The 21,055-nt window shown below is 46.2% G+C and overlaps 1 protein-coding gene across 6 annotated transcripts in view; it reads left to right on the top strand.

The window, feature by feature from the left end:
- The first annotated feature begins 5,681 nt into the window (after window positions 1-5,681).
- Window positions 5,682-21,055, top strand: part of FAM20B (FAM20B glycosaminoglycan xylosylkinase) — a 42,324-nt gene continuing 26,950 nt past the window's right edge. The window contains exons 1-3 of one of the 6 annotated variants that reach the window (XM_088016882.1): window positions 5,682-5,796; window positions 15,216-15,313; window positions 20,059-20,568. In XM_088016882.1, the coding sequence (XP_087873008.1) occupies window positions 20,192-20,568 (377 nt within the window). In that variant the 5' untranslated portion in view covers window positions 5,682-5,796; window positions 15,216-15,313; window positions 20,059-20,191. Of the gene's footprint in view, window positions 5,797-6,282; window positions 6,487-8,153; window positions 8,395-12,699; window positions 12,767-15,215; window positions 15,314-20,058; window positions 20,569-21,055 lie in introns of those variants that run through there. The other 5 variants (XM_028096277.2, XM_028096273.2, XM_088016883.1 and 2 more) reach the window with 5 other exon arrangements.

Genomic DNA, 21,055 nt, shown 5'->3' with positions numbered 1-21,055 from the left:
CAAGGAGAGATGCAGGGGGTCTGGTCCATCGAGGTGAAGCATCTTGACCACCCAGGGCATTGGCTTCCCCGTCCCATCTTTCTCTTTCTCACCCTCCTGCACTGCAGAGCAGGGTTTTGGAGAGAAATGACTGGTTTCCTATGGAATACCTTTCGAAAGACCAATCTTTCCTCCCGCTCAAAAATAAAAACCGATTGCCTGCATAGTAGATTGAATCACATGAAACTGCCAATATTCAACCAGTTTCGCCTTACAGAGGTGGCAATTTCACGGGGTTCAACATGATCTTGGCTTAGCCTCTGGTAGAACAGTGGTCCTCAGCCTGGGTTGCAAATGAGAATAAGCTGGGAGCTTTGTAAAAAAAAAATACCCTTGCCAGGCCCTCCCCCTAAGACAATTAAACTCAAATCTTTGGGGGGGGGGGGTACAGGCATAGGGATTCAGACTGAAGACTGCAGCTTTTTTTTTTTTAAAGATTTTATTTATTTATTCATGAGAGACAGAGAGAGAGAGAGAGAGAGAGAGTGAGTGAGAGGGGCAGAGGGAGAAGCAGGCTCCCAAGGAGCAGGGAGCCTGATGCGGGACTCGATCCCAGGACCCTGGGATCATGACCTGAGCCGAAGGCAGATGCTTAACCATCTGAGCCACCCAGGCGCCCTGAAGACTGCAGCTTTATCCTATCCCGGGCTCAGTCATAAGAGAGGTTCAAAGAGCCCTTTGCTTAACTCTTCGCACATCACTTGTGGGTGAGGGGAGCTGAATTTGAGGAACCCAGAACTTCCAGGTGGCTGTAATTACCTCATGCAGTCATTAATGCAATTACCTCATGCATTAAATTGGGCTAATAAAAATTAAAGAGCTTCCATCACAGCAAAAAGAAAAAAGATGTGTATTAAATACCCATGTGCATGTGGTCCCCTCCTAAGCACATTACAAAATGATTGCCTTGTGGGAATTAGCAATCTGGAGTTGGCAATATTATCTCTGTCAAACCCACTGAAGAGCCTATTGGCATTAGAGGAAGGCACAACAGACTGGAAAATGTTCCAAGACGTGGCCCCCGGATGTTTACTCAGGAGCATATACCACAACAAAGTGTACATCTTGGAGTGGTTAATTAAATGACTACAGCCAGACAACGGCAGTGAAGTGAGCTTCGAGAGCTAGGATTCCTTTGCGTTCTTCATCATTCTAGGAGTTTCACTGTCCCCTTGAGGTATTTTTCTTCTTGGCTTTAATAAGCAAATTAAAAAAAAAACGCTAAATGAACAAATATATTTTCAGAGGAAAAGAAAATAGCCCAAATTACTTTTTGGGGTGATGAACATGTTCTAGACTATGGTGATAATTGCTCAACTCCGTACATATACTAAAAACCATTGGATTGTCCAATTTAAACAGGTGAATTTTATGGTATGTAAATTATATATATCTCAGTAAAGCTGCTTTAAAAAAATACTAGGATGGAAAGAAACAACTGAAGGATTTGCACCACTTTCAGATATAGGCATCCTGAACAATTCCTTGGCAGAGAGGCCGGATGGGGTGGGGTGGGGTCTCTGGGGCTTGAGAGGCCCACTCAGATGACAGACACGCTCTGTGAAGGGTTAAGTGGGCAGTCCCAGTTCTGTAAGCAAGCGGTAGACTAGGAGTAGCTCTGTAGAGCTGGTGGCAAAGGGCCACAGCTGGGAAAAAAATGCGGAAGCAGCAGTCCACAGAGAGCCCCAGGCAGAGAACAATCCTGCCCTGAGGCAGCGGACCCAGGCTCCAGCTCCCATTCCTGGCAGGGACACCTGTGCTCCTTCACTCAGTAATCCTCCCGTTTCCCTCTCCCTGGCTCCTAGCGCCGCGCACCGGGAGAGCTCGCCTCCAGCTCCTTTCCAGCTTTCTTTCTTTTTCTCTTAATTTCTTTATTTTTATTTACATATAATGTTTGTGTCAGGGGTACAGGTCTGTGATTCATCGGTCTTACACAATTCACAGCGCTCACCATAGCACATACCCTCCCCAATGTCTATCACCCAGCCACCCCATCCCTCCCACCCACCTCCACTCCAGCAACCCTCAGTTTGTTTCGTGAGATTAAGAGTCTCTTCCCTTCATCTTTTTTGATGTAGTATTAACTTAGTTTTAGTAGGATCCATCACGGTGGGTGTATTCTCTTAAAAGGAGTGTGTGTGTGTGTGTGTGTGTGTGTGTGTGTGTGTGTGTGTGTGTTCTATTGGTACTGGTGTATACGGGCACCCTCAGACACTACTCCCCTTATACCTTGGGATTGCTGGACTGCTATTTGAGTCCTGGGGCTTGACAAATCGGCAGGGACCTGGAAATTCTGAAACAGGATAAGGAAAACAATGATGAAGAGGCCAAGAAAGAAACCTCTGGTGCTTCTGATTCCCCATGTCTACAGGACCTGTTTTTTTTTTTTTTTAAAGATTTATTTATTTATTCATGAGAGACAGAGAGAGAGAGAGGCAGAGGGAGAAGCAGGCTCCCAAGGAGCAGGGAGCCCGATGCGGGACTCGATCCCAGGACCCTGGGATCATGACCTGAGCCAAAGGCAGATGCTTAACCATCTGAGCCACCCAGGCGCCCTACAGGACCTGTTCTAAAACTTATTTTTCAAGTGTTGAATGTTCACCATGGGCCACGGACAGTGTTAGTGCTAAGGAAGATACAGATGTGAATAAAACACTGTCCTTGGCCCTGAAGGGTTTACAATCCAGGGGAAGGGATCAGAGATATCCCCAAACATAACAATACAAACCATACTGCAAAAGAGGCACAAAGGACAGTCTTAGAAGCCCAGGAGTACACGGACAGTTGCAAAGGCCAGGAAAGCCTTCATGAACAAATGGTATTTGAAAGATATATAACATTTTCACAGGAGGAGATGGGGTTGGGGTGAGGTGGGAGCCCCAGAGGAAGAATCTAGATGATTACAACCATGGGTGCAGAAAAGGGGATGTTCTCAGAGCAAGTAAGTCCTTTAGGGTGGAAGGTAAGAGATTAGCAGAACGTGGGCCTGGAAAGGTGCACTGGGCCTGGAAATGCCAAGCAGAGAACTTGCTAATGAATTCTGCAGGCCGTGGACAAGCCACTGGAGGATTCTGCACTGGGCTACTAACCAAGATTCCTCTACTGAGGACAGAGCTAGAACTACATCACAAGTTCTGAAAGAAGCATCCCAGAAGCTTCTGCAAAGTCTCAGACCTTCCTAATGGGGGTTCTGCCTGACCTGTTCATTTCCCAAGACTAGGCTGTCAGCTTCTCAAGGATGAGAACCAGGCTTTCTTCAGCCTTTCCATGGGCTGAGTCCAGCTCAGTGTCTGGCACTTAGTAGACATTCACTGAAGGATGGAAGGAAGGAAGAAAATTCTCCCATTCTCTATCATTGGCTGAGATGTCTGCCTTTAAGTTCACATAACATGACCTAACTTCGGTTCATATTTTCCCTCTCTTCTCCCACCCATATTTTGCTCACCTTAATCCTCCCTCGCTGGCACTACGAGCCCACAAGATATTCCTGAACCCTGCTTCTTTCAGCGATCACAGCGTCTGTGCTGCATAAGTTAAGTCCCCCGAATCCCTTGTAGCTGCTTCCTGGGGTCCAGTCATGTAAACTCTTTGAGGACAGCATCCCTTCTTAAAGGACTGCATCCCTCACAGTACCTAGAATATATTGACGGTCGATTGGTTGGGAAACAAGGTGCATTCCCGGAAGAGAGGGCAGAAAAGAACACGGTGGAGGGTCAGGACTGTGTTGGTGCTGCATACACATTCACAGAGAGCCTGGATCATGTGGCCCAGTGAAGAGAAAAGTGGGGGGCTGAAATTTTGCTGTCTGAAAGCAGGAAGGTCCTGAATCCTGGGCTCACCATCTATAAAGAGAAGAGGAGAGAGTGTCTCTCCTGCAGCCTATGGGGTGGATGGAAGGATCTGACGGATGTGAAATTAAGCCCTGGAATGGCTTGCCCAGAGAAACCATGAACCCACCCCTCTCAATGTCCTTAGTGCCAGAAGGGATCGCCAGGAAGCTGAAGCTGTAGGCTGTGCTGGCCTTCCCCTGAGCAGTGACGGTTTGACAGTCAACCCTCACTACCCTTGATAGAGTTCCAGGCAAGAAAGGAGGAGAGTCCTCCTTCAGGTAAAGGATCTTAGAGGAACTGTGGCTTTGCGCTGTCGGTTTATGATCTTCTGATGTCGTGAACAAGCTTCAGGGAGATTATATGATGGCAATCAGACCAATGTTCCTGTGCAGAGAAATTAGGTAGACTCTCAACTATCCAGCTCATTTCCTTAAGAATTATGTATGCCATGGTCAGAAAATGACCCCCAAGCCCTTTCCACTACAACCAGTAGAAAGCTGATACAGCTCCTCCTGTATTTGACAGTGGACTCCTTGCAGCGACTGTTTTCTGCAGAGGGGCAGCCTCCCTAACTAGACTGTCTGGGACTGGTGTCAAGCCCAGTTATTTCTCTAGGCTCTTCTGATGGTAAGTGCTCAGTAAATACACACATGCACAATAACTCATATATTATACAATAAGGCAAAAGTACTTTCCCCACACATTTCCTAATTTGGACCTCACAACAACCTTGTTGAAATAGGGACTATGATTAACTCCTATTTTGCAGATAAGGAAACCTATACTCTGAGCGGTTCAGTGGCACACCCAATATCACACTACCCATAAGGAGGCGTTCTACCCACTTACACCCTACTGCTTAAATGAACTACGTAGCCTGAACAAAGTGTTAGCTCGGTCTTTCCCCCCCTCACACATCTTATCCCACAAAGCAACGTGCATTATATTTCAGACATACACTAAGTCCAAGCTTAGCATATGGTGAATATTATACAGTAGATGATCTGGATGCAGTCAGTGGAAAGGAAGCAACTTAAAGGGAAGGAGAATTTTCATGCAAACCATTTACAGGGAGTCTGCTGTGTGTCGGGCATTGGAGACAGGGACACGCTGCCCTGCCCTCGTGGGGCTTACAGTCCACTGCAAGAGACAGACATTAAACAACTAAGAGTCCAGTAAACTGATCACAGTTTTGCGAAATGCTACTAACTGTAGCAGGGAGTTTGCTCTGGTCCCAAGAAAGAGCGACTTGTGCGCGCTGTAGGAAGGCTGGCCTCTTTTGGGCAAGGGGGATACACTTTGATAGGCAGAAGCATCAGTCGAGGCAGATTAAATGGGCAGAAGGAGTAGGGAAATCGCTTCTCACAAGTAGAACTGGACCTACAGGACCTCAACTCTCCAGTCCCGCTGCCTGGTCTCCTACCTGCTTCCGAAAATCAGGAAAGGAAAAGCGAAGGCAAGAGGGAAGTTCGAGGTCAGTTTCTGCAAGCGGTGCGGGCGGCAGGGAGGAGGAGGAGGAGATACGGGAGTCGGCGCCGAGGGAGTTAAACGGGGCTGGCCCGGGACGGGAAGGGTTAAGCGGGGCCGTCCGGAGAGAGCCTGGTAGGCCCGCCCACCGGAGGGCGGGGGCGGGGCCTCGCAGAATGAGCCCTGGGATTGGTCGCAGGGAAGGCGTTACGCTAGGACGGTACCAAGAGCCGGGCGCCGCGGAGGCGGGGGGGGGGGTGGGTGTGGGACCGCCGGCTCTGCGCGGGGAGAGTGGCCAGGGAATGGCCGGGCCGGGGGTGGGCGGGAGCCGCAGTGGCGGCGGCGGCTGGGGGCGGTGAGCGCGGCGTGGGGCTGCCCCTCCCCGGAGGTGGCGGGGGCGGCCGGGCCGCACCGCACCGCACCGCGCGGGAGGCCATGGAGCGAGCCTAGGGCCCGGCAGGTGAGCGGCGTGGGGGCGGGGAGGACGCGCGACCCCCGCCCCTGGCGCGGCGGGCGGGAAAGTGCGGGCCGGCCCGCGGGCGGGGTGCGGTGCGTGGCGCGCGCCGGGCGGGGGCCGCTTGGGGGCGGGGCGCCTCCCGAGGGGCCGGGCGCGCCGGTGCCCCGAGCGGTCCCCAAGCGACCGCGGGCGGGTCCCGGATCGGGCCCGGCTGTTGCCTCGGAGACCGGCCCGGGCCGCGCGCCCCGCCTCGCCGGCCCCCAGGCGGGCTCCTGCGGGCGGGCGCGTCTGGGCGCCTCTTCGGCCCGCCTAAGGCGCGGCCTTACCTGGGGCCGCTCGGGGTCCTTCTAGTGAGCGCCCCTCGCGCCCAGGCGCCGTCCCCGGAGGCGACCGGCCCCGGTGCCGCCCTCGCGCCCCGCCGAGCGCCGGTTGTGGCGGCCCGGGGAAGATCGCGCGCCGGCGGGCCCACCTCGTGGCCGAGAAGCGCAAGTGACCACCAGGCCCGAGGCGGGAGGCGGAGTAACTGTGCCCGAGGTCCGCGGTCTCTTGGGGTCGTGCACCCGGCACTCGCAGTCGGGCACAACTTAAGGAAATGATACGGTAGTCCAAAGTGGGTTGCGCTTGAGATTTCATTTCCGGGTGTAATGGCCCCGCGATTAAAAGCGAGCCGAAACGTTGCCATTAATGATGAATGTGAGTAGTTGTCAAGCTGCGCCCTTGATTGTGGGAATCTGATTAGAGTTTCCTTCTCATCACGCTTCTGTTGTCCGCAAGTCTTCTGGTAGGAAGACAAGGGGTGGAAGGATGTTGGAGGGAAAGTGGAGAGAACAGGGCATGATTGGTCGTTATGGAATTTTAGTCCTTTAAATGGCTATATCATCGCTTGGATGGGTGAGGAGTTTATAATTTGGGAAAATTAGAGATGCTTGATACTGTGACTTGTGATTAGCTAGAGCCAGGTATCAGTGTCTTCCCCACCCAGCCAGTTTCCCATCTCACCTTGAAAAGAAGGAATAGGAGTGTAGGATCTTCTACTAGCTTTTAAATTGTAGGACTTATACATTTGTATTCTGGTGATTAAGATTGATGTTTGCTAACTATTCCTGTCCTCCTGGTGTTATAAATTAATACATAAATTTCATTGGGGTTGATTTTAAAAATTGAGGTAGAGACCTCAGTTGCCTATTCCTTGAGTTTATGCAGGACCTTTGAGTAAAGCCTTAGAGCACTTCCACATGCATTATTGATCATCAAGACATGGCTTTGGGAAACTGAGGTACAGGTGTTAAAGATGCTAAATCATTCCCCTGGACTCAGAGCCAACCTCAGGTAGATTTAAAATTAACGTTCTGTGTGAAGTTAATAACTTTCCTGAAGTTTATGAAGTCGTTGGACTTTGCAGTGGAATCAGCCAACAGGAAGGGCTTCCCCATTTGAAAGTGCTTACCAAAGGTGAATAAAAAGGCACAAGCAAGTAATTGGGTTTCTCAGCCTCACTCACAAGAAAGTGAAGCAATAGGGCGCCTGGGTGGCTCAGTTGGTTAAGCGACTGCCTTCGGCTCAGGTCATGATCCTGGAGTCCTGGGATCGAGTCCCGCATCGGGCTTCCTGCTCAGCAGGGAGTCTGCTTCTTCCTCTGACCCTCTTCCCTCTCGTGCTTTCTATCTCTCATTCTCTCTGTCTCTGAAATAAATAAATAAAATCTTTTAAAAAAAAAGTGCAGCAGTAGAATGGACGTGGCAAAGATAAGCAAATCTTGGAGCTCACAGCTTCTCTTTAGTGCGGCTGGTGAAAATGTGGCATTGATTTGTTCTCCTGTTTCTCTGAAGCCAGTAGGCAACTAGCTACGATTTGGCTAAAGAGTGAAAACTTTTTTTTTAAAGCTGCTTCTTCTTTTTTTTTTTTTAAGATTTTATTTATTTATTTGACAGAGACATAGCGAGAGCAGGAACACAAGCAGGGGGAGTGGGAACGGGAGAAGCAGGCTTCCAGCTGAGCAGGGAGCCCGATGTGGGACTCGATCCCAGGACCCTGGGATCACGACCTGAGCCGAAGGCAGACGCTTAACGACTGAGCCACCCAGGCGCCCTAAAGAGTGAAAACTTGAAAACACATGCCCTGCTCTTCTTTCTGGGTACTTTGAATCAGGGAACAAACGAACAAATCATTTACGTCCTAGAATTATTTTATGTTGAGTTGAAACTCTTTGACTTTCAGTTGGTTCTCTTCATTTCCATTTGTAGACTCCAGCTCTCTCATGTAGCCTGAAAGCTTCTGCTTTCTGTCTTTGAACTATGAATTTCTAAATGAAATTTATTTGTTTGTTTGTTTACTTGCAGGGCAGACTTCAGCTTCCTACACTTTGTGTGACCATCATTTCTGTGGTGTGAGCCCTGAAGCCAGATACTTCAGGTCTTGAATTGATAACTTTTTAAAATAGCAACCACAGTGGTTGTCTTGTTTGGTGCAGTCTCATCATAGAGGCAGAGGCTGCTCCCTCTATCCTGTGGCCGCAGTTGCAAACAATAAAAAGGAGACAGTCTTCTGAAGCTGATGTCAGGTCACCCTGGGACCAAGTGCCATGTGGTTTTGTAGATTGAGGTAGGAAGTGGCCTTAACAACAAGGCACTACAGTATATTGTAACAGTGATGATAATTGGCATACTTTTTTCTCCGCACCTATAGTGCAGAGTAGGTGTGCAGGAAGTGTTTGGTGGTTGAACGAGTGAATGGAATACAGTATGAAGGAGGGGGAGATACTCTAGTACATAAATTGGTTAGTTCCTCTTTTCATTAAGAAGAAAAAGGACAAGAAAACGTGTTGCAGATTACTGTTGAAAGTTGCTGGTGAGCTGGGTATCTGTATATTGCTTAAATGGTAGAGTTGAAGGCTTACCAATATTAATAATCTGATTAAATTTCATACAAAGGCAGATATGATCCAGAGCTTTCCATTTACTGTAACATCTTTAAGAGTTAAAACTACGTGCTGTTGTAACTGAGCCTCGATTGAACTGAAAACAATCTTTTTTATTTTTTAAGATTTTATTTATTTATTTGACAGAGACAGCGGGAGCAGGAACACAAGCAGGGGGAGTGGGAGAGGGAGAATCAGGCCTCCCGCTGAGCAGGGAGCCCAATATGGGGCTCAATCCCAGGACCCTGGGATCATGACCTGAGCCGAAGGCAGACGCTTAACGACTGAGCCACCCAGGCGCCCCGAACTGAGAACAATCTTGAAAATAGAAACATTTAATAAAATGTATTATATAATAGAATAAAATAGCTAAATATTCCTTTAAAAAAAAAAAAAGATGGGTACCTGTAAAGGGTATACCATACTGGACCAACCTTGCGATTTGACTCTGTGACTGTATGGTATTCTAGCAGTCTGGGGGCAGCCCATGGTGCCCTGGTCAGGCTCAGCTTCACAGACTTGGCTCCTGGAGCCTTTCTGGCTAGACTAATTGAGCAGTTGGATTGGTAGTCAATATTTTTGCCTTAAGAAAAGAACTGGAGGGCGCCTGGGTGGCTCAGTTGGTTGGGCGACTGCCTTCGGCTCAGGTCATGATCCTGGAGTCCCGGGATCGAGTCCTGCATCCGGCTCCCTGCTCAGCGGGGGAGTCTGCTTCTCCCTCTGACCCTCTTCCCTCTCATGCTCTCTGTCTCTCATTCTCTCTCTCTCAAGTAAATAAATAAAATCTTAAAAAAAAAAAACTGGAGCTCTTGGTAATGGCCACGCCATTATCATTGACCCTGATTGTCTGTCTTCTCATCCCTTACATGGTGGGATGGGAAAGGAGAGCTGTCCCTCCCCGAAGTGCTTCTCCAGCAGCTCCTTATTGCAGACCTGTATATCTCTCCCTCTTTTCCGTACTTGCGCTGCCTCTGTGACCCCCAAGGACTAATGAATTCACTAACACAGATCTAGTGTCCAGGAGACCTTACTTTGCAACTGAAACCAGCTTCTGACCAACTTAAAATGTCACCACGACTGCTAGAGCCATCCCGGAGAGAATATAATGCAGAGATCTCACTTGTGATTTTGTCTTGCCTATTCAAAAGCAAAAGAGGAAAGAAAGGCCTAGCTCCAGGCTTGATGAGTCTTGGGGGTGCATCTGTCATCCCAGGAGGAGATAAGAAATGGAGCCTGATGCAGAAAAGAGCTTTGGTGTGTGTTTGGAGGTTTGTACTTTCTGACACGGTAACAGCCCTACAGAAGGGAGGGTGTTACTTTGGGGACATGATAAAAGAAGGTCAAGGAATCCGGAATTATGCGTGTGTAACAGACCTTATACAGAGCCAGCCCATCATACCATGCTCTCAAATGCTTCCCACCCTACGTATATGGCAGCGCTTCATCTGTCTTCTGTTTTTAGGGAATTAAGTGTTAGGTGTGCAAATTCTTGTTTTGGCTAGACTTATGGAAAAAAGTTCACAATATATTATGTGCTTTGTTTGCTTTTTAAACAGTATGGTTTCACCTTTCTTTAGTGACTTGAGGTGGTGCTACTAGTATCCATTACTGACCGTAATCGAGCAAGGCTTTGAAGCCCCTGAGACATGCAGGTTGTGTGCCCCCTCTGCATTTTGAATTCTTGAATCCACTTTTAATAGTCAGTCTCTGCTTTCAGAGGTGGGAAAGCTGGGCTTTTGCTTTTGTTAGTGTCCCCGCTGCCCTCTTTTAAATGGGCAGCTTCTGATCTTTGGTGGAGTAGCCACCCGGCTCACTGTGCTTCCTGCTTAACTGTGAGACAGCTAAGCGGGCTTCTCGAGGGTCTGCAGCTCTTCCCCAGCGGGGATGAGCTTTGTGACCACGGCTTTGGCTAGCCCAAGACCTTTTCTTCGTTGATTCCTCATTTCTTATTCTTGGTTCAGATAGCGACCTTGCACACTGTCTGGGTACATTGATGTTCCTGTGGGTCTCTTGTAGAAAAGAGAAAACGATACGGAAGTACTGTCAGTTCTCATTTCAGAAAGCGTGGCCAGGAACACTTGAAGATCTGGTTCCAGCCCCGTCTCATGTCATTCTTGGGCAATGTCTTGGACCATCTCCAGTCTTCTTAGTATTTGCAGATTGTCTTTACTCCCAGTCCCAACCAACGGCAGGAACAAGGTTGGCAGTAGTTGTTGCCTTGAAGGGTGGAAGCAGGGTATACAGAGGCGGCGATTTAAAGTTGGTGTTTATGTCTGATATTTCTGCATTTTTATACTGTACTGTATATCTGAATTCATTACAGGACTTAGTTTCTCTTTGTCTGTAAAAGAAGCCATCTTTAGACCGAGGAGCTGAAGAAATTTTTCTAACCTTAAAGCTTTCTCTTCCTTGCTCTTCACTCCTTTTATTCGGTATTCATTTATTGAGTACCTCTCCTGCACCCCGCACTCTGCCAGCTTCTGTGGAGGCACAAAGGAGAGTAAAATATATCCCCTATCCCCGAGGAACTCAGAATAGTAGAGGAGACAGGCATGCCCAAAAATGTATGTGTGTATGTGTTTATATTCATATTTTAACAAAGGGATCATGCCTGGAGCCACTCAGCCCCAATTCAGCCCGGACCTGCATAGGGGTTCTGCTGTTGCCGTTTCTAGAGTGATCTGTGGCCCGTCAGCTTGACACACCTGGAACGTAAGGTTAATAATGTGAGGTGTTATTGTTGCATAAAGCTAATACACCTTTCTGTAAACTGTGGTGAACTGAAAGGTAAAGGCGGAAAATAGGAAAATCTGGAGGAAAATGTTATATTCTTTGAAATTCCATATTTCTGCACTCTATGGGAATTACTTTCTATGCTATAGTCTTCAATGGTGGTTATATAGTGACAACTGAGCAGTGAAATACCTAGAACGTGGGAAGGTTCATTGTACCTGGCCCATTTGAAACAGAATGCAAATTCTTGGGCATTTCCACAGAGTTTCTAGATCAGTAAACACAGCCTATGTTGGTTTTTTAGAACAGACCTCACTAGTAGTATGAGCTAAAGATTTTTTCTTTTCATTTTTCAAGGAATAGGGTTAGAGAGTTGCCCTAAATCAGGGTTTAAATGGGACAGGTTACAGGAATTGAATTTTTTCAGAGGAAGCAAACTCTTTATTGCCTGTTTTGTTTTTGCTCTCACGCCCAGGAAGAAAGGCTACCTTAATGCCTCGTTAATGCCTACTGATCATTTTAGTTGCCTTCCTTCATGAAAAACTGTTAGAGGATTTCATGTAGGGCATTGCGAGTTTACAGATATGAATAAATGTTTAAGTGGAAGTGAAAACAGTGAGGAAAATGTAACACTCAGTAATTTGGACTATGTGGGAGTTCAGTTTTCTATACCTGTAGCTTTAAGTTATTCCTAAGGCTTTACCTTAACTTTAGGACAGGGGCGCCTGGGGGGCTCAGTCAGTTAAGCATCCGACTCTTGGTTTCAGCTCAGGTCACGATCTCAGGGTCATGGGCTCTTGGTTTCTGCTCAGGTCATGATTTTACTGTCCTGGGAGCGAGCCCTGTGGAGGCTCTATGACCAGCAGGGAGTCAGCTTGAAGATTCTCCCTCTGCCCCTCCCCCACTCTGTTGTGCACATGCTCTCTCTTTAAATAAATAAATCTTTAAAAAAGAGCTTTAGGACATGCAAAGCTGTCATCTTTAAAACAGAGAGCTTATTTTCCAAACTGAAGAAGATTGTGAAACCATTTTATTTCAGCCTTTTTCATGGAATAGAATAGAAGAATCCTAATGCTTTTATTAATCATTGACTGTGGTAGAATTGAACTTTGTAGAGAAGAGAAATAGGTTGGTCCCATTAGTGACATAGCCTCCCAGTGTTCTACTTCAGCCCCTCACTCTGCACCCTAGAAGACAACATGACTAGGGAGGGTTATTTTCTTTGTCATTCTTTCTCCTTTCAGGTCGTCCTCTTTGGGTTTTTGATCTGGTGGTAATGACGAACAAGTGATCACTACGGGTTGTCCAGGCACAGTATATGTGGTAATGTCGTCATTCATGTTTAGCAACTCTGTGAGTTAGGTAGTAGTGTTTTTTTTTTTTTAATTTAATTTTATTATGTTAGTGGTAATAGTCTTATTTTACTTTTCATATGAAAGAACTGAGGTCCAGAGAGGTTCGGCATTAAATTACTTTCCCAAGTCCCATAGTAGGTGGTAAAGCAGACATTCTGAATCCAGAGCACCCCCCTCTTAACCCTTCTGCCTCGGAAGAGTTTATATTTAGAATAAGCAGGTGAATTAAGAACCTCTTTTTTTTTCTTTAAATTTAATTCCAGTGTAGTTAATGTACAGTGTTATATTAGTTTCGGGTGTACAAGGTAGTGATTCAACACGTCTCTACATTGCTCAGTGCTCATCTTGATGAGTATACTCTTAATCCCCTTTACCTGTTTCACCCATCACCCCCCTCTCCCCTCTGGTAACCACCGGTTTTCTATAGTTAAGAGTCTGGGTTGTTTTTTTTTTTTTTGGTTTGTCTCTTACCCCCACTGCTTTGTTCATTTGTTTTGTTTCTTAAATTCCACATATGAGTGAAATCATAATGGTATTTGTCTTTAAGAAGTATTTCTTAAGCAGAGAATTGGCAGAGAAAGGAAAACTATATGTAGATACTGATTAATATTATTTGGTATTTTTGTTTTAGTTGAAGACCTATTTGAAGATAAAAAGAATACGCTCTTGTGGTGGGCAGTGGGTGGCAGTGCAGGAATGGGCTGGTTTTCTGGGGATACTCAGGATTTATTCAGGTACTAAACACTTGATGCCCTTTGGTATTGGTGCTTTGACTTCCTGTATAGAAAGAAGCATACAGTGCTAAATGGAAAGATTTCTGGATGCTCTGATTTTACTTAGAATTGCCAGTAACCATCAGGAAAAACTGCATTTATTTCTAGGGGACAGCACAATGCTCTGATGTCACTACCAATTAGAAAACAAAAGGGAGGGGTGCCTGGGTGGTTCAGTCGATAAGCGTCTGCCTTCGGCTCAGGTCATGATCCCAGGGTCCAGGGATCGAGCCCCGCATTGGGCTCCCTGCTCCGCGGGAAGCCTGCTTCTCCCTCTTCTACTCCCCCGGCTTGTGTTCCCTCTCTCACTGTGTCTCTCTCTATTAAATAAATAAAATCTTTAAAAAAGAAAAACAACAAAAAAAACCCCAAAAGGGCATTATATTAGATTCAGCCCAGGGCGAAAGTATATTGTTTTCTAATTTTTTTTTTTTGTACTTCAGTACAGGTTGTGATTTTTGCTATTATTTATGCTTTGGCTGAAGTATGAATGGTAGGTTTTATAAACTGGGCATGTGTATTTGTGTGAGGGTGCCAGGTTAGCCTTGATTATTCTAAAGTATGTAAGTGGTTTTTAGTAAATGATCCAGGTGAGAGTATATTTTTTCCTTGTGCTACCTTAAAGAGACCTTAATTATGTATCTTCTTAAGCATCTACAACGAAGACAAAATAAGTAGAAATGGTGTGTAACTTTCATAATGAGTTTATTGCTCTGTAGAAGGCATTAATAATCATTTACAAATAAGACCTAACAATTTATTAATCCAATGTTTATTTATATTTAATGGTTACTATAATGTTTTCCTTCTTTCTGAGAGAATTGTTTTCAGTCACATGATTTATTTCCCTGTGTCTTCTCCCTCAATATTTTTAATGTCTCCAAAATAGTTAATAAGGACAGACTAGACATGAGAATGTTGGATTTTACAAGCTACCCCAAAATTTAGTGGCTTAAAGTAGTGATTGGTTATTTCTTACAATCATGCAAGTCAGCTGGGCTCAGCCTGTTGGTTCTTCTGTCCCCAGGGTTTATAGACTGGGATCACATGTATGACCCCATTCAACTGGGGCTTCAAGTGGAACTGGGATGGCTTCACTTCTGTGTCTGGCACCTCAGCTGGGGCTGGTCAGACTTCTCTCTCCATATAGGTCCCTCATCATTTAGTAGTCTAGCCCAACCTGCTTTACGTAGTGGCTGGGTCCCAGCTGGAAGCTGCCAGGTCTTTTAAGGACTAGTTCCAGACCTGGCACACAGTTGCTTCCACTGCATTCTGTTGGCCAAAGCAAGTTACAGAGCCAGGCCAGGTTCCGGGGGAGGAAAAAATAGATTCTACTTTTTTCTTTTTTCCTTAAGATTTTATTTATTTATTCATTCATTTGAGAGAGAGAGAGCACACGAGTGGGGCGAGGGGCTGAGGGTGAGGGAGAAGCAGACTCTCCACTGAGCAGGGAGCCTGATTTGGGACTCAGTCCCAGGACCCTGGGATCATGACCTGAGCTGAAGGCAGATACTTAACCAAGTGAACCCAGGCACCCCTAGATTCTACTTCTTGATGGAAGGAATTGTTGGTGTCTGTCTTTGTAGATAATCAACCAAAAACTCTTAAGTAAATTCAGGCCTTACCTCTTCTTATACTCACCAGGCCATCAGAGCTTTGCTGAAACCAACAGTTACTTAAAGAAGAAGTTTGTAAAACGGTCCTTGTTAACTCCTACCGAAGATCAAGGGCAAGGAGGTTATGTGAGTAAATAACGATACTAGTTATATATATATATATATACACTAGTTATATAATAAATTCCACCTGCTCTGCCCGAAATCTCCTTTGTTAATAGCCTTCTGCATGAAATGTTTTTCCTCTGAACATTTTCCTCACAGTACTTTACACTCGCAGACATGTTACATTCTATTTATGTGGAAAGAACTTGATTTGACCATTGAACTGAATGCACAAGGAAGGGTTAGTCCTGAAGCTTTCACTTTTCAGTTACTCTGCGCAAAGGTTGGGATTTCTTCTCCATGACCTGAGGAGAAATAGTGTGAGGGTGTCCGTTGATCAGAGGGAGATTCAAGGGGGTACTGCTGCCAACGAGACCCGGAAGCTCACTGGTGGCTTGTGGGGAGTCTCTAGTAAGGTAGTGAGTAAGGGGCCAGGTGTTCTCATGTTCCTCAGCAGCCACAGATGTTGTATCTTGTCACACAGTGACTTAGACCTGTGCACTGACATGTGTTTCTGGAAACGTTCCACCAGCACTGAATGGAGGACTTCATACTAAGACTTCACTTTTGTTCTGTGGAATCTGTGTCTCTTCTCCCCAGGCAACTTAATAGTCATAAGTTTGTCCTCATAAAACAACTGTCATGTGTGTAGGATGGTGTGTGTGTGTGAGAGAGAGAGTGTGAAGAATGAGCCTCCATAGCAAGCCTTATTGAGGTGATGGAGCTGTGGGTGAAACCAGGGTTCAGGAGCAAAATTCCTCATAAAGGTCTACTTTCCAGAGCTCCAATTTGAGAGCTTATGCCAGCTTTTAGTGCAAAAACTACCATTTGCATTGCCTTTTTTTGTGCTTAACATTTTTTGACTTATGTTATTGCCTTGAGTCTATTTGTTCTTTGAGCTGGGCTCTGTTCCACATAACAGAACCATTAAAATAAATGACCATAATATAAACCGGACAGTGTTACACTGTTGGAAGCATTTATGGGAGAAGGTGAAGGCATGAAATAGAGCAGACAGAGTCCTCTGGGAATGCAAGTGAAATTTTCATGAGTAAGTTGGAATATACTCAGTGATCCTGCTTTAATTTCCTCAGTATCTGTAATGGGGTATCTTCTTAGAAACCCAGTTTGCAGAGTGCATGGCATGTATGCTGTTGTTTCCAGCAAGACAAGAAGATGGCCCCATGGGTATCCTGGAAACCCCGTCCTGGGTACCCTCCCTTCTCAGGCATACAGGGGTGAAGGGGATCATTGTGAAGAGTAAGAAGTATACCATCACTAGAGGATGGTATGATTCCGTATCATGCATCTCAGACATTTTTCTGGAGTTGGAGAGACTTTTCTTCAGTATAAATTCCACTATAATCCCTACATTGTCGATTTCTTAAATATCTTTGTGCTTGCCCTGTGGGCTGAAGGAATAACAACTTTCCAGCTAAAAGAAAACCTCATTCTGAACTGTGTTTCTTCAGAAAAAGAAACTATAGGGGCACCTGGGTGGCTCAGTCGGTTAAGCATCTGCCTTTCTTTCTTTCTTTCTTTTCTTTTCTTTTCTTTTCTTTTCTTTTCTTTTCTTTTCTTTTCTTTTTAAGATTTTATTTATTTATTTGACAGAGATATAGCGAGAGAGAGAGCACAAGCAGGGGGAGCAGGAGAGGGAGAAGCAGGCTTCCCGCTGAGCAGGGAGCCCGATGCGGGGCTCGATCCCAGGAGCATGGGATCATGACCTGAGCGAAGGCAGATGCTTAACGACTGGGCCACCCAGGCACCCCAAGTGTCTGCCTTTCACCTCAGGTCATGAACTCAGGGTTCTGGGATCAAGCCCCACATCCGCTCCGCATCAGGCTCCTTGCTCAGCAGGGAGCCCGCTTCTCCTCCCTCTGCCATTCCCCCTACTTGTGCTCTCTGGCTCTCATTCTCTCTCTCAAATAAATAAAAATGTTAAAAAAAGAAAGAAACTATACTCTGAACTAAACCGAGTAGTTAGAGCGTCAGTAGAGAAATAGATTTGCCAAACAAAAGAAGAAAGCTGATAAAGGAGTGCCAGCTTGAAGGTGCCACATACTCGTGATCCCACATATCGAAGGAAGTAAACACCAGAGTCCCAAGATATTTGTATTGGTTTGTTCAGGTGAATAAAGCATCTCCCCTTACTATGCTAGGTACTATAGGGATCGGGAAGGCAGTTGAGATCAGCAAGGAGCCAAGTTTCTGAGAAGGCAATTGAAAACTACATAGGAGAAGATACTGAACAAGGCAGAATGTAGTTAAGTGCTGGTCTAAAGGAGAAAGATTACTCTAGGGTGTGGAGAGGGACCAAAAATGGCTTTGGAGATGGCCCTCGAAAAATAGATTAGGCTTTAAACAGGAGTAGATGGGGAAAAAGGGTAGGAGCAAGAATTTTGAGGAAGTCCCAGGGTGAGGAATGACAAGGGCAGAGGTCAGCCCCACACCTGGCGGGGAGGGCAGAGCATGGTCGTGGTCCGTTTGGGTTGAAGCTGAGAAGAGGGATGCCTGGCGAAGCCGACTGGCTGAAGCCATTTAGGGTAGGGCTTTCCCGCCTCACTAAGGAATCTGTAGAAAGCAGAAGTGGCGTATGATCAGAACAGTGAGTATGGCGCCTCATCTGGTCCGCATCAGAGAACCTGGAGGCCCAGAAGGCGGTTCTTGCAGTGATTCAGTAGAAGGGGCTGAGCACTAAATCAAGGCGGTGGCTGTGGGAATGAAGGGCAGTTGTAGAGAACCATGCCAAATTGCTATCTTGTTCTACCAGGATGTGGTGACTAATTGCGAACGAAACCTCCTTTAGGCTCTCGCAACCTGTGCTCACTCCTGACCTGCAGAGGTGAATAGTGAAACAATCCAACAGCGGAACTCTTCAGTTCACATCATAGAAACTCCTCTCCTAGTTGAGTGGATGCGTTGTTTGCAGCCCCGAATTGAGGAAGGGACCTATTCAAAGGGTAGCGAGGTTTCGGAACTTAAAAGCACACAAAGACTACAGAATCAATTTGTTGTGTCCGAATTTTGGAGTTGCTGGAATTTCCTATTGCATTAGTAATTAAAACAAAACCTCAATCTCCCTAGCATTTATGGTGAGTGTTTAGATATGAAATGTTTTATAACATGAGGGAGGAACTTATCTAAATAAAATGAGCAGCATCATCAGAAGTTTAGGGGTTAACCAGACTTGAGTCCTGAAGACTGCGTTCTAGGAGGAGGAAGGCCGCCCACCCTGCTTCCCCCTCTGCACCAGAAGTATCCCAGGCCTGTTGCTTGCTGCAGCCGGAGGGGCTGAGAAAGGGACCCCTGGCAGAGCAAGATTTCCACGTTAACCTTCTGTCACCGTGGCCGTGATGTGTCCCATGGAACGGATCATTGGAGGAGCTGTGTGGTTGAGGTCGCGCTGGGACGAGCAGAAACCTCGGAAATCCGCTCTCCTCGCACTGCGCGTGCCTGTAATCCCACAGAGCTCTTGTGCTGAGTTTCACACCAAACCCGCTACCCTCACAGTTGCGTTCTGGATGCGCTTGAATAACCGTTGCTTCAGCCAGAAGTGTTACGTACTTCCCGGGAGTTGAGGAGGACACAAAACAGGTGGCTGGCGACCCTTAGAATTTGACTTCAACTCTCACCTTCCGCCTCTTCCTGCAATCGAACGGGGTCTCCAGTTGGGGTGGGAGTCTGCCCTGTCGTTTGTACTGGCATTATGTCTTTAATGGTCTGAGTTGTTAAAGGAATTGGGGTCAAGCCGCTCCCTGTTACCTTCTGTCTCCTTTGTCTCAGCCCAGGGCCGTGCTGTCCATAGGCATACAGCACAGCAGGCTCATGCGCGGAGCCGAAAGCCACCTGTCAGCATGCAAATGAGACTGAACTGTGTGTTCTTGACACCCTTGCAGAAATCTAGTGTTTGGAGTCTGTGAGCTTGAGACCTGACCAGAGTGTGGTCTGCTCCACACCGGAGGCAGATGCTGCTTGATATCTGTGGCATCAGTCCCTTTGTCCTCTGCCCGACCAGTCCAGACTCCATAGTGTTGCTGTAGCACCAGGTTTCTTTCGTTTTCTGGTCGTGTTCTACTAATAGCTAGTTGGGATAGGGATATGTTTTTGCTTTGCTTAATTTATCCAGCTTTGATTACCCCTAATTTACAGGGATTTTAATTTTGGAAAATAATTAGTGGAAGACTGATGAAGTAGAGCTACACGTCTGGGTGTTGTATTTAAATATGTGAGCAACAGACAGGACACTTCCAGGGTGGCTGGGGATTCGGATTCGGAGGAGTTAGTACTCTCCTCTGGATCCTCTGTGGCGTTTTTAGGAGTTCCTGACTTACAACATGTCATAAAACATACATTTAGAGAAGATAAGAACTGGAAAGTTTCCTAATACTGGTGGTTTGTTCAGAAGTCCTTTATGGATTTTGAAAGGTAAAAATGAAAGTGAAGGAGTTAGGCATCTCTTCATGTTGCTTTCGTTTTGCTTTTTCTCATTGTGTTGGTGTTCTGGAATTTGTAGGCAGTCCCATGGATCCTAGCTGACTCTGCACCCTATTAAAACGAGAATTTGCTTTAAAAATTTTATTGTACTGGGTTCTTACCTATGAAGTCCTTCCCCACACTAGTTTGTTTTAAACTATTGGATCCTCTCAAGCATGGGATTACCGAGGATGAAACACAATGAGTAATATGGTGGAGGCTTGTGAAAGATTCAGGGGTGGAAGGGACAGAATTTCTGACTGAATTTTGCTTTGTACTTGGGCTTGCAGGAATTGTGGGAGGCGCTTCAGTGAAGAAATGGACCAGTGTGCATAATCATGGACTCTCCTTGCTGACCATCACCACCTGCTCTCCTTGATAAGTGAGAGAGAGTGGGTCAGGGGAGAAGGAAAAGAGGTCAACATGAAGCTAAAGCAGCGAGTCGTGCTGTTAGCGATTCTTCTTGTCATCTTTATCTTCACCAAAGTTTTCCTGATTGACAACCTAGACACATCAGCTGCAAACCGAGAGGACCAGAGGGCTTTTCACAGAATGATGGCTGGCTTGCGGGTGGAGCTGGTGCCCAAGCTGGACCACACCTTGCAGTCTCCCTGGGAGATTGCAGCCCAGTGGGTGGTTCCCCGGGAAGTGTACCCAGAAGAGACACCAGAGCTGGGGGCAATCATGCATGCCATGGCCACCAAGAAAATCATTAAAGCTGATGTGGGTTATAAAGGGACACAACTGAAAGCCTTACTCATACTTGAAGGAGGACAGAAAGTTGTCTTCAAACCTAAGCGGTAAGTCTTCATCTTGGAAGTTCTATGTGCTAGTTGGTTGATTCACATAGCTTGCAATTTATATAAGACTTTATTTCCTTCTCTTGGTATTCTCTTCCATAAAATGAGAAGAGTAGACCACAAGATCTCTGATGTATTTTCTAGCTCTTAATGTTCTATAATTCTTTGAGTAGGGGAAATTTATGGGAACGTGTTTTGGTTCTGTATAAGACTTGAACATTTTACACTTAAAGCTCTCCTTAATTTCTGAATTTATCAAATGTGTGCTTTGTGCCAGATGTGAGCGTTACAAAATGAACTGGTTAGGAACTAAGTGACTTGTCACCAAAAGTGTGCAGTTGGAGGCTGGATAACTAACCACATGTCAGGGATGCGGTAGAGCAGGAGTTAGCCAGAGCTGGAGTGGGTTTGGGCAGGTGACTAAAGTCCCCTTGAAGTACTGAAGCAATGATTCTTTCACATGGGTTTTGTTTCAATTAATAAACTT

This window comes from Eumetopias jubatus, unplaced genomic scaffold (assembly GCF_037043125.1).
Source record: "Eumetopias jubatus isolate StellerSeaLion01/CBP00866 unplaced genomic scaffold, mEumJub1_p1.0 scaffold_12, whole genome shotgun sequence".
Classification (NCBI taxonomy): domain Eukaryota; kingdom Metazoa; phylum Chordata; class Mammalia; order Carnivora; family Otariidae; genus Eumetopias; species Eumetopias jubatus.
This window is presented reverse-complemented; position numbering and strand designations above follow the sequence as displayed.